Genomic DNA, 21882 nt, shown 5'->3' with positions numbered 1-21882 from the left:
TTCGAGAGCGAGGTGTATAACAACACAGCGATCCAGACCCCTCACCTCAACGCTCTGGCCAAGCGCAATTCACATTGAGAACACGGTTCAAAGTAATCGCTTCCATCTCTTAGTACATGTCAAGCCCCTGTCACTCCACCTTCCATTATGAGGTAACACTATAGGGAATTTAAACTAAAACATTTAACTAATGTCACCGTGTCCTTGATATGACTGTTGTTCTGTAAAAAAGAGGAACCATGATAATGACATTGTGAAATTCTTTTTTTTTTTTATGATTTCAACATTCCTGCACTGTGATCTAGTGAGATCCTGTGATTGTTTGGGTTAACTTTTTAATAAAAGCTTTTTATTTTTTTGTTGTAGCACCAGAACAGCCTCCATCAGGATGTGTCCTTCAAACAATTTCTTATTCACAATCAAATCTGCTTTGTATCATCTGTCCAACCAATGCACTAAAGAGGCTACAGAATGTTACTACAGTGAAACCTGAATTACCCAGTCGCCTAAGCGATGGTACATGTCTGGTTACTTGTGTTGATTAAAATGGAGCCGGTATGCTGCTTAGCTCATGGCACCGTGCCAGCAAGTTTTACTGTAATTAATTTACCGTTACTTCCTTGTCTAATATTTGTAGTAATGTAGTTTGTTGTTTGGATCAGAAAAGCACATTGTTTTATAAGACCCAGAACACTTGATGGTTAGGAGCCTATGTGGGCGGGAAGCATGTTTTCCCCTTGACTTCAGGATTGTTTTAAAGAAATATGTGGCTGGATCGCAGCAAAACATGTTAAATATGTTGAATTGTTTGCATTTACAGGTTTTATAGGGAAGAAACATGCTGGTCCAGAAACGGTTGACCCTTTCGCGCACGGAGGAGAACATCTCTGTCCTGCAAGTGGGGAGGAACATCACCAAAATCAAGCTCCTGGTCAGGCAGTTTCTGCATGTCAAGGATGACAGGTACTTCACGGAAGTGTCAGCTGTTTGGATGCTCTGTGCAGAGATAAGCTGTTCAAAGTCCTGTTTGCCAAGTCTGAATTGGGAAGCTTTTATCAATAAAAACTCGACCTAGAACAGTGTTGACAGCTGAAAAGCAACAACAGCAGGAATACTTTTCACTTATAACTTTTCAGATTGACAGTTAAATTGGGGCGATAAATACTCTTTATTTTATTGACAATCTCTTATCGCCTGATTACATACTGTAACAAATATATCTTGGGCATACAGAGTGGAAGATAATATATTACCACAGGAGTGTGTACACAATTATATTTTCTATAGTTAAAAGCAGCTTCTTCTTTTCTTAGTCAGCAGCTTCAGATGTATTTTAACTTTGTCACATGATTTGAATGGAACAAGGAAGTCAATGCCCAGTATTTAGGAATCCCCAGTCAAGCGCAAATCCAGGTTTAGAGAAAATGAGGAGAACTCAGTATGGGAGTAACACAACAGAGGGAAATGTAAAAAATCTAAACAAATACTTACTATTTTAAATGGCATTGAGAAGGTCTTTTTGTGGCTGTCTGTCTCAGGCCCATCTTCCTGTACGTGGCCTTCTACGACCCTCACCGCTGCGGTCACTCCCAGCCCCAGTACAGAACATTCAGTGAGAAGAGTGGCATGGGCTGGAAACCCCAGCATTACACCCCAGAGCAGGTCCAGGTAAACCTCATTGGAAAACAAGGCTTCTGAGTTTCAGTGTTTCTTATTTCTTTTTTTCTGTTTATTTTTTACAGGCTCTGTAATTCTTTTGTAATCAAGCTGACTTCAAGCAAGGGAAATGTACCAGTTATTGATATGCTTTGGTGTTCTCATAAGGAAAGGCTCAAATAAGGGAGCACAATTCCTCAAGGTGTCTGCGTTAAACCCTGACAGGTCCCCTATTTCATTCTGCTCTGGCAGACCTTGTCGCTCAATACACCACTGTCAGCAGACTGGATCAAGGTGAGTTTATCTGCTTATTGCAGCTGTTTGCTAGGTACACTTACCTGCATGGGGTCAGCAGCGTGTTTAATGCTTGCCTGTCCTTGAGTGTCATTCTCTAGACAAAAAACATTCCAGTTTCACAAACGTACGCGTATAATAAAACAGGGCAATGGAAAACCATTTACTTTATTGGATCATAACATTTGCAGTTTATTCTTGTGTCAGTTAGATCTTTCTAACCTTTATCACCCAATCATAACATAAACTGAATTGTTTTGCTGTCTGTCAACAACTTTATCCAATTGTTTTTTTTTATGTCCGACTCTAGGAATCGGTCTGGTTCTGAAGGAGCTCCAGGACTCTGGCTTCGGAACGACATTCAGGTGATCTACAGCTCTGACAATGGGATTCCCTTACCCAACGGCAGGACCAATCTGTACTGGTCTGGAACAGCCGAGCCCCTGCTGGTCTCCTCACCCGAGCACCCCCAGCGCTGGGGGCAGGTCAGCCAATCCTACGTCAGCTTGTTATGTATGGAGCCTTAGTCTGGGATTGCATTTAATATATTATTGTCAGAAAAACTGAGTTTTCTTTAGAATCCAGTTTACTACAGTCTAGTAGGGAACCAGTGTGTCATCCCTCTGACTAGCCACAAGGTGGTACTGCTGGACAAAATTTTTTTTTATAATTTATTAATTGTGCAAGAAATATATAGTATTCTGCTTCGACTTTTAAAAATGGATTGCACTTTCTTGACTGTGTGTGGTTTATCTAAACCAATTGCTTTATGTTGAAAGAAAATCATTGATGTCACTGGCAGACTTCTAGTCGAAACATTTGCCACTGAATTTATTTAGTTCCTTTTAGCATTTATAAATGTTAAAAGAAAAGCAATACACCTGTACCTCTTCTCTGTTCAGACATTACTCCCACCATTCCAGACTTGTTCTCCATCCCTTTGGTTTTACTATGCGTTTAATGTGACGCACCTGAGCTTGTTACCTGTACACTGGAGCTAATGAAGAACATATTAAAACCTGGAATGGGTGAAACTGCTATGCAATAAGAGTCTTATTTACATCCCACTTTCTAGTAGGTGTAGGTGATATTTCAAATGTAGCTTTAGGCGGTATCTTGATTTCATTTTAAGTTAACTATATACTGTACGTGCACTGAAAAGAGGCTACTGTACTTATTTTTGCAGCGAACAAGTTAAACCTGCGTATAACGACCACCGAAAGAACCACACAAGGCATGCGAAAAGCAGTTAGCACATCATTTATCATGGAAAATATCAGGATGCACGGTCCTATAGGGGTCTTTTAAAATGCTTGACTATTTCATGCGTTAACAATTCTGTATAGAGGGGTGTGCTGCAGGGTTGGCATCCGATTTGTACGAGGTAGATAACTATTTTAATAGGCTATTTGAGAACAGGAGTTAAAATACAGACAATCAATAATGTAACGGGTCGCAGAAATATATACACAAAAAATCCTTATCTAAACCTCTAATGTTTTTGGAACGATTTGGGGAAAACTAATAATATAATTAACGTTACCCTTTACCTTTTTCTAAAATAATGACTAGTAATTAGATAGTTGCTGGGGATTCTGAATGTCATGGGACGTGGGACGCAGAAAATATCTCGCACCGTTTGTGTGGGCGGAAACACGCATTTTTGGAGCATATGTGTACGATAATTGGGTATGTTTTCATAAGACACAAACAGGTACACTTGGAGACTTACTTGACCGCCCCGCTTTTTTGTTAAAATTGTTCCACCGCAGGGAATGTAAAAGCACTCATAGTAAATGGCATACATATAGCTTGAGACAGTAGGGATGAGTAGCAATGACATACATCAATTGTAGCCTGCCCCAGGTTAATAAAGTTATTGTACGTATTTCAAGAAACCAACCGAGAGATATTATGATCTTCTACTGTGTCATAAGCAATTCAAACACGCAGGGTAAGTTAGAGATGAGATAATGAGGGGGGATGTATGCCGCATTAAACTGACTGCAGTAAAGGGCAGAAGAAAGCACCGTTAAGTTCTGACGTGGGTAGTTATTTCACAGCTTGATGCCTATCTGCTTTTAAATTGGGGTTTTTGATCGAATGACAAATTGGGGTTGTTCGTTTCCTTTTAACCAAACAAACATAAAAATCTGTAGAAATAAACAGATCAGAAACCGAGCGTCGTGCATCTACACCAGCAATATGTGCGCACATTCAGAGAACCGCCCGAATCAAGTAATTGAAGTACTTGCCGATCATTAGCATTACCATTGGCAAAGGTCTGTAAATTAACAGCTCGTTTTATTAATTTTAAACGCTAATTCTAAATGATATAGAGTAAATAAATTCGTTTTTAAAATCATAGTTAGGGCCTATTGTATGGATTTCATCAACTATGTAAACTAAATTGCTAAATTATAGATTTGATTAAGTTGGAAAACGTCATTATTTTTTCAGAATTTCTTCATTTAACATTTAGGGTCATAATTTCCCATTGATGTACACATTCAAATCGCGTTTCACCGACTTCAACTTACCCCTGAAGCTATCCTTAATGTAATGCGCAATTTTTTAAAAATAATTTTGTACTGGTTCCTAATGTGTGAATTTACAACCCCAGAATAGCACATTTGCTCAATACTTAACTTTGGTTAGTTTTAGTTCCCTTAGTATTATAAGTATTAAGTATTATATTAAGTATTATATGCCTTGCCAATAGCCAATACTGCTTGAACGCTATGGGCTGTCAATTGAGAGAGGTTAGAAAACGGGGTGATGTTTAGGAATTATGAAAAGCTTATTTAAAATAAAATATAAAACAACAACAATATGCTTTCTAAAGAAATATAAATGCTAACACCCACCCCATCCCCCAAATAAAAATAAAATAATACCCCTGTGCTTATTTCTTTATTTTAGGAAACTAAAGTTTTGCATTTATGGAGCCACAGACCGCAAAGACTGCTGCAGGCCATTTGATTCTTCTTTGCTAACCTTTTTCACGTAAGAAACATGTATAACAAAGCTACAGGCATTCTACAAGTTACTAGACGTCTATCGCGTTTAATATCATGAGAATTCTGTTTACATTTCCTTAGAGCACAGTAGGTAAATCCATGGCAAAACCTTCACTTCATTCGCTTCGCTTGTTGTTCACATTTTAATAGTCACGATGCATAAATACATGCCGATGAACAACAAAGATACCCCATCGTTCTCTAAAATACATCCAGTAGATCTGGTTATAAATAATTCTCCAGGGGATCGATTAAGCACCTTCAAAAACATTCACAATCTGAATACACCCCTCCCTCCTTCTTTAACGCAACCCAGAGATCAATTCAAATTAGAAACCACCCCGGTGAAAATATAATGAATCATCTCCTCAGATGAATTGACGAATGTGATTACAGCCATGAAGGGTCCTATATAAGGACCAACTTGCCAGTTACAACCTCAGAGCATAACAAAGTAACCAAGAGAACAGAAGCGCGTTCAAAACGCACTACAAAAGAAATAAGAGAGAAGACCAAGTTTACGCAGGCAGAAACAACGATGTTCGCCATGGAGAGACCCGTGAAATTTGCCTTGGTTTTCATAGCGATCTCCATGCTGATCTCCTGCCACCCTACAGATGCGTGGTACAAGCAGGCGACCGGCCCCAGCTACTATTCGGTCGGTAGAGCGTCCGGTTTGCTGTCCGGGATCCGAAGGTCACCTTACGTACGGAGATCAGAATCCGATTCTGAGGATGGTGAGGCAACCGTCAACAACCTCCTCTCTGAGCTAGGTACCCAGCCCAGACAAACACCCATCCTCAAAAACATGGTGAGTTAGTTATCTTTTATTTGCATGGCTTAAGTTTTTTACTTTAAAGCTCAATTCCCACTTTTTGTTGGAGAAAATCAATTCTAAAACTGTTTGAATGTTAAATGTAAAGTACGCTACATTAACAGGTTCTCTTTTTTCCGTCTCCAAAAAAAAATCAAAATTCACTTTTCGGTAAAATACCTTGTTAAAGTGTCTCAGTTGCTGCACGCGTATTTTGTATTACAGACAACTGTACTACATAACACAATGAAGGTCGCTGTATTATATCTAGTCACGTTCTAATTATTTAATTTGCAATGTTTTTCAGAGCTTCAGCAAATTACGCATGAACGTGGAGCAGTTTGTTAAAGACGAAGTTTCAGAATCAAAAGGAAACAAATCTCTATTTATTGCCTTGACTTCAATGTTTGTAGTTGCACATTTTATATTGGAAACTAGAAGCAAACTCGATGCAATTATAACGCATTGAAATCAACAGAGATTATTGTTACAGAACTTGGAACAAACGTGTTACCCAAATGCACGAGACAGCAGGGCGCGCACAAAGGAGCTGTCCGTTCAGCACCACGCACAGCCTTGGTGTTGTAGCGCGCCCTAGATTTTCATAAGGACACCGAACGATAGTAGATAGCTCAGTTACTGTTTCAGTTTTTATGGGGAAACAGGTCTAGAAATCGTGCTAGAAAACTATGACAATAATGAGTTTTAAACCCCTGCCAGACCATTATTTTCTGGTGATGGACAAAATAATCACTTTTTTTTTTTTTTTAAGAAATAGGGATCGTCCCTTATGTACAACTTGGTGTTAGGAATATAATGCAATAAGAAATGTACTGTACTGAATCCGGGTCATCTATTTGAAAATAATCAGTAACTTAATATCTCAATAAAGCTACACACAAATAATAGTGATAATGAAATATTAAAGCGGCTAACAGTAACAAATCAGTCACTTCACAAAACTTGTGGTTAATACGTGATTTAAATGTCGTGCCGTTACCTTGAGTGTTTCTTTCGAGTGATGTCTACTGTTCGTCTTAATGCTATTAATACCATAATTCTTACTCGTTTTCTTTTCTTTCTAAAGGCTGTTTGTGTCAAAGACATCTCTCCCAACCTGCAGAGCTGCGAGCTGGTTCAGGACGGCATGAACACGTTTCAGTGCAAAGCGGACGTGTACCTTTCCCTGGACTCACAGGACTGCGCCAACGCCTAATCTCCCCATTACGAGAACACACTACACACAACACACAACGTCTCTTCCTCGGAATACGACTACAAACAAAAAGTAATGGACCGAAGACATTGAATGTTTATCATTTGCACCATCTGTGAACATGTCACATCCATAAAAAAACAAACAAAAAAAAACCCAAAGTACGATGTGAGAGAAAGGTCATTTCACCTCCCCCTCCCCTAACCCCCTTCACCTCTCTATACGATGTGTCCACTTGCAATGTATTAAAAGTCTCATAAATTGTTTACTGCTGAGCAGATTTTCTGAGTTAAAATATTTATTTCTATTTTTAATTAAAATGAGCATATACTGTGAATTCTATCTATGTGTACATTTGTATTTATGTTCTATAAAACAAAAAGTTGAAACATAATTTGTTCCATGTAATATGTCAGCCTTTAATGTGTCTTGTTTGAGAGTCTTTTAAAAGGTAAACCACCATATATGCAATTCTCTGCTTTATTTTAAATTCAACTCTGGTTTCACAGACCCTGATTGGCATTAATCTTTGAATACCTAATCACACCACCAGGTAATTTAGTGCCAGTCGAGGTCTCTGAAACCACCTGCAAATCATTAATAGTGGAATGGCTTTGGGTACATTTGAGGCAGTCACTGTGAAATTACACCTCAACACTGGGTTCTGAAATGAAATGCCAAATCTATAACGCCTACAGCTGCATTAGCTCATCATGAGCCAAGATACTTAAGGGGCTGAAAGGTGTATGTATTATGTAAACTACATAATGTAGTGATGAAATACTACGCAAGTTCAACAGAATCAGATCGGATTGCTTGAACAGTTACTAGGTGTGGTTTTGCAAGTACATTAACTGACCTTTTATAATCAAATTTTGGAAACCTGACGTAACAGATGGTGAGTATAGAGAAACAGATTTGAATACCGCAACAAAACAGTGAGCATTTAATCTCACTGTAATTAGAGGTTCTCCTTATTTTATAAACTCCCTTACAAACATTGTTTTTAATTTAAAAAAATATATAAATAAATAAATAAATAAATAAATAAATAAACCATCTGCCAGGTGTTTATTACAGACACTGACAATATAGCAATGTGTTTCTGTCATATGGGCAACCACCTTAATTATTAAATATATATACTACAAACATCATGGCTGGTATAAAGAAATTACACCTTGCACCAACCAAAATTGTGCCGCAAATTCTGACTGAAGATTTTGCATCACCGCGGTCAGAACACACAGATCTCACAGTATACTAATGATTACCACAGCATCTCTATGAGGTGTTTGTTGGCCAGGATCAGTGTGAATCACGAAGCTGCATGACATCACAAAGGACAGGTTTCACTAATCTTGGACTGCCTACTGGTTCCACAGCTAAAGTATTCCAAGTGCTAACAAGGGTCCATTAAACCAGACCATGGTCTTCCTCTAAAAAAGTTATCTTCCGTAGAGTTTTTGGGTAAATTTCTGCCCGGTAGGCATATTGGGGTGTCTTTCCATTGGACAAACAGCAATGAAGTTATCAAAATTGTTTTATTATCAAATATGTAGGGTTTAAAAACAAGCCACAGCAGATTGGGTGTTTTACATAAAGGGATTATACATTATATTGCACACATTATGTACACGCAGCCTGCTCTCACAGCTGCTTCCTGCAGTCTGTATGTAGTTCACGCCTGTATTTTGAACGGTGACAATCCAGGTTATCTATAGCTTCACTCAATCAGAATTCGAAGGAAAAACTAGAAGACGGTCAAGTAGACAAGAGCACTGAAGAAGAAACGTTTGTCTCCTTTATTTAGTTGCTTACATTTTTTACCTTAAAATTCATGTAAATGTTTAAAAAAAAAAATTGAACAAGCCATGGGTTGAAACAGTTGTTTGAATCTAGTTTTGTTAAATTAACACCTTTCACACGACAGGAGTACATTTCAGGCCGCAGTAAAAGATGAGCAGACCCCTTAGTGTTCTCTTATTGGCAAACATTTTTAAAACTCCTCTTCCAACAGGTCACCCATCAGCATTCTTGTAAGTGTACTTCTGAACAGCTCAATTGCTGGTAAGGCTCCAGGTGTATGCCTCACAATCTGAGACATTTCAAATGAACCCCATCAAGGTGCAGTTGTTAAAAATAAAACTAGACATAACATAACATATGTCACAGATTATTTACGCTTGGGATATGATTACATTTCAACCAGGGGATATTTCAAAACAGCTTAGTGCTGAGCATTTGTAGAGATTTATTTTTATTAAATACATCAGCACGAGCAGACATATTTTACTCAGTCCCCCTACACAAAACTTACACTACACGTGTAGAAATTCTCAATGCTTAGTGTTAGAACACAAGAATAATCTCCAAACCGTCTTCAGAAGCTAAAGTACTAATAAAATGTGTTCAAGTTTTGCGATTGGGGACCCTGAAACCATGCCTCATGTTTGTATTTTTGAATGCGAGCGTAGATGGGAAAGACAACAGAAATAAAATTCAATTGAAGGCTTTCATTTTATTTCAATCAATACACATTGTTCCAACAACAACATTTTTGTTATTACAAAAAAAAAAAATCTTAGTGGTATTCAATAACATATTTACGGGGGTGCAACATAACCCTACCAATGGATTTTGGTGACTAGTTAGGAACACAGGGTTCCATATTTGCACAGCCCTATTTATTTTTTGGTCGAGTGTGACACAGTAACTATATACAAAAACATAAATAAATACAACATGATTGTCTATGGGACATTGACAGGATCAGAGTTTTTGTATTGATGCTATTTTCATCTTGGATGCCATATAAAACAATGTAGAGTCCTAATATAGAGTCAAGTGAAGATTCAATGCAGAGATCAATATGGAGCACTGTGGTGGAAACTAGCACTGCTTGGATGATAGCTCGCCTGTGGGCACAAAACAGACAGCCCTACAGCAAGGTCCATCAAACAGACAGCCCTACCCAGTGCTACAGCAAGGTCCATCATACAGACAGCCCTACCCAGTACTACAGCAAGGTCCATCAAACAGACAGCCCTACCCAGTGCTACAGCAAGGTCCATCAAACAGACAGCCCTACCCAGTGCTACAGCAAGGTCCATCAAACAGACAGCCCTACCCAGTGCTACAGCAAGGTCCATCAAACAGACAGCCCTACCCAGTGCTACAGCAAGGTCCATCATACAGAAGGCTACCACGGCTACAGTACTGACATTGCCTTATGGAACAAGAAATAGAAAACTCAAAACAAATCATACATTCTAACTGAAACATTAAAGTCCAGCAGACTCATTTTTGGCTTAGTATTTATGGCTAGATCCATTATCCGGGTTGCATTGCCCTTGAATAAGACAGTGGCGTGGGCCTCCACCTCAGTGACTGGGTTCCAATCTGGCTACAGGCAGTCCAGTTCCCTCACAGAAAAAAAAAAAAATCTTTATTTAACAATATAATTATTATTACCATTTTAAATAATTTGATATATATTTTTTGATAAATGGAATACAGTGGATTATTTATTTTAAGTAAGCTATAGGTTATGTGTACAGTATATGCCTAAATAGCTGGTACCAAACAGTAGTGTAAGTGTTTGCTTGACAAGATCCTTCTAAGAATGCAGCCCATATTCCGCTCTGGCTTTTACAAGAGTCAGTTCCTTTAACCTCAATATGAAAATGGTATGGCTCACAGAACCCCCTTTCCAGTCCAACGCTCTCTAAGCCTTTGTTTTTAGTCCAGTACAGGAGCTCCTCAGAGCAGAGACACAGCTTCCAGGTTTTCCTTTATGATGGTATCCAGAACGACCTGGAAGACAATTTGCACGTTGGAGGTGTTGGTTGCCGTGGTGAAGTGATGGTAGACGAGTTTGCTGGGGGTTTTATTGAGTGACAGGAACTTGCTGCTGATGTATCGAGCAGCAGCATCCACATCGCAGTCTGCACCTGGGAAGACACGGGCGGAGATCAGCGCTAATGTGTGCGACCGTCACAGTGGCAGGACTGCTGTTTTCTCTGCCCAGGTTTCCTGTACAAATCCATACTGTATCTCAAACACAGCTCAATGAAGTTAGCCATTTCAAACACCGGTTTTCAGAAAGCACTTTTTATTCGCATCCTTACTGCGTTGCACTTTCAGTAGTCTTCTATTGTAGATAAACGTAATAATATTTTAACAAAGTATATTTAAATGGCAAACCTGATATTGAACTAACTAAACATGTTAACCATATTCACACAATAGTGGCTGGTTTCACAAAACTCAATTATCACTAGTCTTGAACTGCCTTACCTATGGTTACATTAGATTGTCCAAGACTAGTGTCAATAAGGGTCTGTGAAACTACATTCTCTAGATATGCTCCTATTCTATACTTGGTACTCTCAAACCATTTACCTGTTGTTTGCCATCAGATTTGATCCAAACATAATTCTATACCAAGTACAGTACTGCATTATCAAGCCTCTTTTGAGGTTTGTTTTCTTAAAGTTTTTGATCCCTTTTAGTTGATTTTTAAAAAATAATTAATTATGTAAATCTTTAAACTTTATTTTGCTCAAATAGGAGTAAATTCACATTTTAGAGCACTAAAATCATCAAACCTGTTTGAAACAGCAAATGGAACAGGGTTTTTATATTGGTTCATTCACAGTGAAAATCAAGACAGAACATAATGTTAGCAGCTGGTGTATCAGTTTGCAAATTGGTATTAACCAGCATATGATCACACACAATTACAGACAGACCAAGAGAAACTTAAACAAGTTACTCAATCATGTTTTCATGTAAAATGTATACAGAGGACCTGCAAGAAATGGTATGAAGACAAGGGTGATGAGGTCAATTTAGTTGACCCTTCAACTAGAAAAATCCAATCTTTCTCCGCAGCCCATAAATTACTGTTAACATCATGCAATATTCTGATGGAGCATAAACGACATTTGGGTGAATTACCGAAGCACTGGGAAGGTGCCAAGGGGGATATGGTGGTGTGGATGTTTTGATTGCTGGAACAGTGATGTTAACAGGATGCGAGAAGCAGAAAGGACACACAGGAGAGGACGGGACGGTGTATTTCTGGGGTTGACAGCTTTGTGCTTTCCTCACTTTACAAGATTAACAGAAATTGCTACAGTACTTAAAGGGGTGGTTCCACAAAGTCTTTTTCCCTTTAGCGATCACAACAAAACATGCTTGGTGTCTGGAGGACAGAACCCTCTACATGAAGAACAAACATAAAAATAAATAAGAGAATGTCGGGTTCAGATAGGCCAAATGCTCTATTACTGTAGGAAGAACAAATCGACCCACCTGATGCACAGCACAAGGCAGTATGTGTACATTGGAAACAAATCAAAGTTCCTCTGCAAAGCAAATTGCTCTTCTTCTAAGCCATGTTACCAGAAATATTTTAAAAGGTGTCGGAACAAATCAACCGAAAACGCAAAAAAAATAAAAGAGGATCTCTTTATTTTGTCTAATGCAGCAGCCTCCAGCAATCTGACACCAAACGGAGACAGCTCAAGGAGGACATCTTTACTCAGTGTTTATCTTGACTCTGGGTGAGTAAACGGGGTCAAGTTCCTTGATTATGCTTCTGATTGCATAATCAATAGTAACTCAAGAGAAAAAAAAAATGAGCCCTTCTGCTTTACATGTGCTGACAGTGATATTAGAACCTTGGTAATTACGGGGCAGAAATACGAACATCAACAGCCACTTAACTCTTCCTTTAAAGGGCATTGCATCAACTCGCTCATGACTGCATGCCAAAAAAAGTGCCGACCAAACCAGGGTTGACATTATAAAAATACTTGTTGAACAGATAAAACATATATTGACCTTCACGCTGAATAAAATGAATAAGGGGGCCTCCCACATATACATTAATATGTACATGAATATGAAGTATTCACACCACAAAAAAGGGTTTTATATTTGTTCAACAACACTTTACATTTGCTATCATTCGTTTCCAGTGCTAGTTGTTGATAATATAAACTAATTCAGTTTTCCTGAAAACTACATACCAGATCTTTACAAGGCTGATCTGTCTCAATGAGATTGCCAACACATACTTATGAGCACCAGTGTCTCTGAGACACCCACAGCCTAACACATGAGAAGGCAGAGCCGTTGCATTGATATTAAACAAAGGGAGATGGCACCCGGCACAGAGCTTACTGCCATTCCATCAACTCTGTGGCTCTTAAGCCACAAATGAGCTCTTACTGTTTTAATGAATTGAGACATTTTCTAATAGTTAGTACCTTTCTCCAACCCTGAAGTCTCAAGGAAGCTATTCACAATTTGGAGGTGATTTTTCTGTCAGAATCTTTCCTAATAGTTTCACCATACAGATACCCCCTTCACCCTCTTTATCAATTGGTGTTCTGTCGTGGGGAACAGGATTAACCTTATTTTTTGTTACCTACCTCTGTACTGCGGCAGGTACAGCCTCAAGTGTCTCGCAGAGTGCAAGATCTTCTCTTGAAAAAGATCGATTTTGTTCAGAAACAAAATCTGCAAGGAGGTAAAAGAGTAAGACGTTACAAACAACTACTACAAAATATACTTTAACAAATGAATATAAACTGCAATATAAATCCTGGACAGGAATAGACAAGTAGATAGAACTCATCACAACTGTTCTAAAACGCAGCTGCTGTACACTCGTTCTGTACAAGTGTAACTTTGTGGTTTTAGTACACTTTGGAATTCCAGTCCATTATACAGAGTGCAGAGGTAGCTGACATGTAAAATGTCGGAAGCTTGCACTGTACAGACCTGGTACAATTCTTCAATCAAATCAGAAAGTTAGAAGATCCCTGATACAGTATATATTTGTGTTTACCAGTTCAATACCTATTGCATCTACTTATATTTACTGATAAAACAAACAATTCTGTAATTAACATGAAACAAGTCAGAAAGGTCCAGCCTTGGGTTACGGAGTGACCAAGTGCGTTACCGTGACGATATAATTTAACGCCCTGGTAGGCGGACAACTGCAGTAATTTATCCCAATCTGTCCACGAGCCGATGACTAATGCGCCATTATAACAGGCTAAATGAGACCAATTAAACAGGCTCGTTACACGCTTTTTAACAGTAACTCGGACTGTCAAGCAGAACTTTAAAATTATCTACTGCACATAAATTACGCCTTGCGTTTTAATTACAAATGACAGAAGCAATTAGTTCAGCAGGAAAAAACAGGTCCTGGCAGAGGTGTGTGTGTGTGTGTGGGGGGGGTGGTCACTCACTTTAATCAATGGGATATAAATCGCCTCTGTTGTGAGCTCAGATATAAAATCAATTCTAAAATGTTGTAATTGCTGACTTCTCAGTAACAACCTGGCAAAACAAGCATTAAACAAATAGTGATGCAAATACTGAAAGCAAACAAATCACTGGAACTTGAAATACGGTCCAAGGTACTAATGTCAGAACTAACTTGCATGAAAACTTTAATAATCTTATGCTTGCGTTTCCCAATGTGATATTAAGTTGGGTGCCCACTCTCTTCGATTATATTCTGGCTCGTACATTTCGCACGTCACAGTTACAATTTCTTACAAAATACTTACCATCGAGGTACTTCTGAAAAAAACATTGTTGCAGACAGAGGCAAACAGCTTCAAGCTTTCTTGAAGACGATTCTGCGAGAAGGAAAAACAATGCAGCTTTAGGGTGACAACGGGAGCAGGTGTATGACAGTGTGATTCTTCTTAATCTTCACAACGGGAGCAGGTGTATGACAGTGTGATTCTTCTCTTCTGACAGCAGACTTTAGATAACTCCACTGCTGCCTCACACCTTTAAACCTGTGTTCATTTTTCACTGTTTTGAAGACAGTCAACATGGGAACCTGTGACTGCAGTTAATGCATTTCTATTTGACTCAGAGGTCTCTTTCCAAATCTAGACATTCTGTAACCATGGTATTTCCTCATGGTCAGAAAGAGAGAGAGCGAGTCTGTATTTGTTTGATTGATCTGATGGTATCGTCTCACCATTGAAGGGTCTTCTAGGAGGGTCATGTCATATCCGCTCAGCGCGACCACAAAGAGTACTGCCCTCACTTCCTCGAAACAGCCAATCCACTTCCTCCGTTCTGTCCTCTGACCTCCAACATCATACATCCTGGTGGGGTGAGAAAAAAACTGCACTGAACAGCATGCACAACATTATCAAATGTAAGCTTGTGTGAATATCGGTTTTCATAAAATTAGATCAAATCTTCAGCGTCTACCATTATTCATGGTTCAAAACAAGACCGGTGTCTAGATGCATGTAAAACACATACCAGTGTATGGAGGCCTCCACTATATAAATGTAAGCTGGGCTATGCATCGGCAGTATAAATAGGATAACAGGAATAATACAATGGTCATAACAAGGTTGAAAACAACCGAAGAAACACAAAGTGCCTAGACTGAGGCAATGCATGCCAACTTGTGCTTTAAATATACTCAATTCACTGCAAATGCAATTTCTTTTACTATTCAGAAACGGAAATGGATTTGAACTGCGCTGACCCTATTAATACAAATATAAATGCAAAAGATTTGGTTAAGAATGTATTTGCTCCTTCAATCTAGATGAGTGTTACTGTATTTGAATAATTTATTATATATATATATATATATATATATATATATATATATATATATATATATATATATATATATATATATATATATATATATAACAGTTTAGTTAAGCCCCAGGCCACAGTCTGCCATTCCACACAAACATATACTGTGGATAGATACGTGCGGCAGTAATGCCCTGAGACTTTGACAATGTCCATTCAGTGTAACACAATACCAGCAGGTTTTCAAGCTACTGAAACCCCTGCAAAAAACACTGAAAATCCCTGTACACCCTTATTCACTAGCATATTCAATTCACCCTCTCCAGAAGAACTGACTCATTGATTTTACATTAAAAGCAGAAAAACTAAACCAGCAGAAGCGACTGGCTTTTAATAAAATTCCACCCTGGGGCTCTGAAGTTAGGATACAATCACTTTCATTATCATGAAATCAATTACAAATTGAATTATGCGGAAACATATGAAATCCAATTGCATTGTGAGAATTGCTGAACTAACTCAATACCTTCCCTATTTGGATTCAGTGTAGGCGGGTTTGTTTGAAAGGCTTGTCACATTATAAACCTGTCAAGAGGTTTAAGAAATGTGTCTAAACCCATCAGGGGAGTGTGGAGGAGGGCTTATTCATGAAATCAGGCAGCCCTGTTTCTCCACTGGCTCAGACTAAACCAGAGGGTCCTCATAGTCACACAATAATCACACAGGACCTGAAACATCCACAATATATTTGTGTAAAAATCAAGAGTTGATCAGATTATAGTCAAATGCAATCTGAAATGTCTAGAGGAGGCTAATGTGTGATAAAAGTCTGGTGTAATGTGACAGACAGATGAACAGACAGACAGTTAGCACAGTCATAATTTTTTTGCATGTGGCCCCTAAACACATTTATTTAGCTGATTTAAAATGCCTTTCAAATCCTTAAGAAAGGACCGCTCTGCTGTATTTTTACAGACAGAAATAACATTGCATGCACTTTTAGATGCTTGATTTGTAACCCTAGGTCAACAGGCCAATTTGAATGATTTCAATGTAGTTAGATCTACGGCTGCCAGGATCAATTGAATAGACCATACGGAATGCCAAACCCTGCAGCCTCTTTTTAGCTGTTCAGATTTTTAATAAAAATGCATTCTATCTGAGTGTGCAAACTTTAAAGAGTTGTGACTTCCCTTGCGACACCCGCGTTACCGTCCCTGTTTATTAAAAATAGATTTCCCCAGACATTTTCAAAATTCAAAAGACTCTCACTCGATTTGTCACTTTTAACAAGATTCACTCGCTTAATAACTTAATAAGCTTCTCATTTGCAGTCACCATAAATAACCCATGCAATCTGAACTTTAAAAAAAGGATGTTCAACTTCAACAAACACTTACACAGCATGAATAAACCAACAGTGTTCTATTGGTTCTGAGTTCTATTAATCCTGTCTGAAAGGCTGGGCTCCAAAACCCCTATTTGCAGACACTGGCCATTCAAAACTACTCATCACAGAACATAAAATGGGCAGCAGTGTGGAGTAGTGGTTAGGGCTCTGGACTCTTGACCGGAGGGTCGTGGGTTCAATCCCTGGTAGGGGACACTGCTGCTGTACCCTTGAGTAAGGTACTTTACCTAGATTGCTCCAGTAAAGACCCAACTGTATAAATGGGTAATTGTATGTAAAAATAATGTGTAAATAAAAAATAATGTAATTGTATGTATAAATAATGTGATATCTTGTAAGTCACCCTGGATAAGGGTGTCTGCTAAGAAATAAATAATAATAATGGTAAAACGGTAGGGCCTGGTTTGCATCTGTAATTTCGTTGGCAGTCGTTTCCACTTTTAATTAATAATCTCCTTGATATGAAAATGAGGAGTCTTGAATCAGTACTGCCATCAGCTCTCTAATCTGCTTGAGTTTCTCGGGGGTCAAGGGTGGGCCTTTCAGAATCCTCCAGGCATCAAGTCAATCACATTTTAAGTATGCTAATTTGAATGTTATGACTGTGGAAGCTTTATATAGAAATGGGATTGCGTCAGGGATTATTAAGCCACTTTGAAAAATGCTTTTCACTGCGGATTTAATCAGCTCTCAAACAAGAACGATAAACGGGAACTATCGGCAAGGAACAAACACGGGTTAAATTAAAAGGAGATTGCATGTACGAAGAGCAGCCACTGTGCTGCATAACACCGCATTGAGTTCAATGTCAGGGGCATGCTTGTACTTAGCAATACATTTTAAAATGGAAAGGAACAAAAGGACAGTATTTAACTGCAAAGCAACGAACATATTTTAAACTTTCCAACCTAAATAATAATATCATTTCAATCACGTTTTACTGTTATCTCGGTGTGGCTGCTTTAGTAGGTAAGATTAGAAAAGGACAATATAGGCGTATTATCACCCTTTCATCTGTCATTTAGATCCTGAAGATACTCTGGCATGGATTCAATGAGATGTGTGTATACTGTGTATATATTACATATTATATATTAATATATATATATATATATATATATATATATATATATATATACACTGTATATATCATGATCGATGGAGACCAAGCAGTCATTATAGTAAGTTTTGTGTCTTCAGCAACTATATAAAATATTCATTTACAGACCGCAAAGGAATTGAATGAGTTCCACAATGTAATGGAATCTGGAGGTCCACAACAGAATGGAATCTGGAGCTCCACAACAGAATGGAATCTGGAGCTCCACAACGGAATGGAATCTGGAGCTCCACAACGGAATGGAATCTGGAGCTCCACAACGGAATGGAATGGAATCTGGAGCTCCACAACGGAATGGGATATGGAGCTCCACAACGGAATGGGATCTGAAGTTTTCTGACAATCCCAGCAGCTCTGTCTCATCAATCTAAGAAATTATTTTAAAATACCCAAACAAGTAAAGTATATAGATAATTATAAATCAATCATTTTCAAGGATGTCTAATCGCAGAGAAATAAATACAGAAAATGAATCTGGATATACTATAAAACGGAAAAAAGTGAACAATCCCAGAGAAAGAAGTGAGGCTTAAATCATTAATTTGCATTATCAAAAGCCGGCGAGATTGATTCAAGGATGGCAGAGGGTCTGAATGAAGCAAAGTAATTAGAAACAAAGGCAAAAAGCAGCTTATCAGTGTATGAAACCACATACGAGACTAAGCAGAGTGGGAAGTTACTGCACTGACAGTACTACATCACTTTATAAATGTATGCTATGCAGCTGCAAGCATCTGCTTACTGAAAAGCAGTAGACACATAGAAATACGAGAGAAATATGGATGACACAACTCTACATTCATTGTGTCAGGGGTATATTAATTTTTCAAACCCTAGCTCAGGTCTTTCACACAAAATGTTTTACTCCACAACATTTCCGTCTTCCATGCATATCTTATAGTTTTATCCGCTAAAATCGGTTTGAGGATATTTTTATTTTTTTTATTCACAGAACTGGAGCGACAACTTTGACAAGATCGAGTCTGACGGCTAAAGGGTTGTGGGTCTGTTTGACGGAAGGAATCGTGTCAACTGCATGACTTCAGCTGCACCTCAAAAAATGCACTGCGTTTCACAACCCCCACAACTGCGTATGTGTGTGTGTGTGTGCGTGTGTGTGTACTAGGTCCTCGTGTTATATGCCGCATTTACAATGATTTGTGCATGTTATACAAGGGTACATGTTATTTACACTGAAATAGTTCGTCTTAACTATTCAAACAATCTGAATCTGGTTGTTTTAGGGTCATACACTTTTCTACAAACAACTACTTTCTGTATTATCTGTGAGAGCTTGACAAGGAACCAACTCAATAACTGCAAGGAAACTCATTTCATAAGAAAGTTAGTTGGTCTAGGACTGAACAATATGCCATTCAATTATTCATGATATATTCACTTGAGGAGTATAAACTTTATTCATAGAAGTTTCACTGATGGTTACAGATCCTACCTCTTTAATTACCAGGCAATTCTCAGTGTCATTTTACCAATCAAACCATTGCATTTCATATCAGGATTGTTTTTTAAGTGCTCAAAAAAATAATAACCCCAGGCTGCAAATATCATCCTGAGAATAAAACAAATGAAATGCTAAAATTATGCCCCAGTTCAGATCAACTATTACTCGTCTTGGCGCCATGTCAACGTTAGCATGTAAATTTATGCTCATTATTTAAAATTATGTGAGAGCTTTGTGAAGCTAGTCATCAGAATTAAGTGATCTTATTTATTTCTAATACTGGCAGATAGCAATCTATCTTGCACACTTGCCACCTGCTCTTTGTGTAAACTGTACAATGTCAGGAATGTTCAGTATTATGAATCTACAGGCAGCAGCCTCCTGCTGAGCAAGACTACCGGTAAATGGAAGCACTTTTGCTCTGGAAGGCTGGCGAGGCAGAGCTGAGAACTTTAAATGTTGTGGAACTCTTCCAAAATCAAGCATGTATCAAGAATAAAGGGAATAACACAAATCGTTCTTGACATTCAGTTACTTTCAAGATACAGGTTTTGCAGTTTGGTTTTGTCTAATTTCCATAATCTTATTGTATCTAAGACACATTGATGATTATTATTATTATTTTTTTTTTGCTGCATTTTTTTCAGCTAAAATTAAAAACTTAATGTGCACAGTATGTTCAGCTAGAGACTGTTAATATTAACACCGGATACCACTTTCTTTTTCACCTGGGTTTCAGGGTGGTCTAGTATTGGGAGGAATAGTGGTCCGCACTACCATTATAAAAAAAAACATTTTAATTATTAAGCAATCATGTAAGCAACACTAATACTACAACTGGTGATTTTATATATACAGAGAATTGTGAGGGTCTGGAACCAACTCCCCAGTAATGTTGTTGAAGCTGACACCCTGGGATCCTTCAAGAAGCTGCTTGATGAGATTCTTGGATCAATAAGCTACTAACAACCAAACGAGCAAGATGGGCCAAATGGACTAGTCGTTTGTAAACTTTATATTATATATATATACAGTGCCTTGCAAAAGTATTCAGACCCCTGACCAATTCTCTCATATTACTGAATTACAAATGGTACATTGAAATATTGTTCTGTTTGATATTTTATTTTAAAACACAAACTCAAAATCAATTATTGTAAGGTGACATTGGTTTTATGTTGGGAAATATTTTTAAGAAAAATAAAAAACTGAAATATCTTGCTTGCATAAATATTCACCCCCCACACATTAATATTTGGTAAAGCCACCTTTCTCTACAATAACAGCTTTAAGTCTTTTGGGGTAAGTATGTACCAGCTTTGCACACAGTGTCAGAGTGATTTTGGCACATTCTTCTTAGCAGATTTGCTCCAGGTTGTTCAGATTGGATGGACGATGCTTGTGGACCGCAATTTTCAAATAGTGCCACAGGTTCTCAATGGGATTGAGATCAGGACTTTGACTGGGCCACTGTAGGACATTCACCTTTTTGTTCTTGAGCCACTCCAATATTGCTTTGGCCTTGTGCTTGGGATCATTGTCCTGCTGAAAGGTGAATTTCCTCCCAAGCTTCAGTTTTTTAGCGGACTGAAGCAGGTTCTCTTGCAGTATTTCCCTGTATTTTGCTCCATCCATTCTTCTTTCAATTTTAACAAGATGCCCAGTCCCTGCTGATGAGAAGTATCCCCACAGCATGATGCTGCCACCACCATACTTCACTGTAGGGATGATGTGTCTTTAGGCATGGCAGTGTTAGGTTTGCACCACACATAGCGCTTTGAGTTTTGGCCAAGCTCTATCTTGGTCTCATCTGACCACAAAACCTTTTCCCACATCGCAGCTGGGTCACTCTCATGCTTTCTGGCAAACTCCAGACGTGCTTTCAGATGGTACTTTTTGAGTAACGGCTTCTTTCTTTCCACCCTCCCATACAGGCCAGTGTTATGCAGAGCTCTTGATATGGTTGACTGGTGCACCATTACTCCACTCCCAGCCATTGAACTCTGTAGCTCCTTCAAAGTGATTGTTGGCCTCTCTATGGCTTCTCTCACAAGTCTCCTTCTTGTTTGAGCGCTGAGTTTTGAGGGACGGCCTTTTCTTGGCAGTGCCTGGGTGGTGTGATGCAGCTTCCACTTCTTGATTATTGATCCAACTGTGCTCACTGGGATATCCACACACTTGGATATTATTTTGTACCCTTTCCCTAATCTATGCATTTGTATTACTTTATCTCTAACTTCTGTAGAATGCTCTTTGGTCTTCATTTTCCTTCAGATTCACAG

At 38.5% G+C, this 21882-nt stretch overlaps 2 protein-coding genes and 1 pseudogene across 2 annotated transcripts in view; 2 read left to right on the top strand and 1 right to left on the bottom strand.

The window, feature by feature from the left end:
• Positions 1 to 741: 741 nt before the first annotated feature.
• Positions 742 to 2601, top strand: LOC117423608 (N-sulphoglucosamine sulphohydrolase-like; annotated as a pseudogene).
• A 2226-nt stretch (positions 2602 to 4827) lies between these two features.
• Positions 4828 to 7618, top strand: npb (neuropeptide B). Its single transcript, XM_034038016.3, has 2 exons — positions 4828 to 5781; positions 6872 to 7618. Exons 1-2 carry the CDS (start codon positions 5509 to 5511, stop codon positions 6998 to 7000), a joined length of 402 nt encoding a protein of 133 aa, XP_033893907.2. The 5' UTR covers positions 4828 to 5508; the 3' UTR covers positions 7001 to 7618.
• Positions 7619 to 9501: 1883 nt separating this feature from the next.
• Positions 9502 to 21882, bottom strand: part of LOC117422967 (guanine nucleotide-binding protein G(o) subunit alpha-like) — a 37284-nt gene continuing 24903 nt past the window's right edge. Inside the window, exons 6-9 of the mRNA XM_034038231.3 lie at positions 15024 to 15153; positions 14599 to 14670; positions 13444 to 13531; positions 9502 to 10953 (exon numbers count right to left, since the gene is read on the bottom strand). Coding sequence (XP_033894122.2) covers positions 10763 to 10953; positions 13444 to 13531; positions 14599 to 14670; positions 15024 to 15153 — 481 coding nt within the window. The 3' untranslated portion in view covers positions 9502 to 10762. The remainder of the gene's footprint in view (positions 10954 to 13443; positions 13532 to 14598; positions 14671 to 15023; positions 15154 to 21882) is intronic.

The sequence above is a fragment of the Acipenser ruthenus genome, chromosome 17 (genome assembly GCF_902713425.1).
Source record: "Acipenser ruthenus chromosome 17, fAciRut3.2 maternal haplotype, whole genome shotgun sequence".
Lineage (NCBI taxonomy): Eukaryota > Metazoa > Chordata > Actinopteri > Acipenseriformes > Acipenseridae > Acipenser > Acipenser ruthenus.
Note: the sequence above shows the minus strand (reverse complement) of the source record. Positions and strands in the feature narration are given on the sequence as shown.

Excerpts from the sequence above, each read along its gene's own strand:
- npb (XM_034038016.3), top strand. The coding sequence starts at position 5,509 with ATGTTCGCCATGGAGAGACCCGTGAAATTTGCCTTGGTTTTCATAGCG. Across the intron at positions 5,782-6,871 it reads CACCCATCCTCAAAAACATG|GCTGTTTGTGTCAAAGACAT; the intron begins GTGAGTTAGTTA and ends TTCTTTCTAAAG.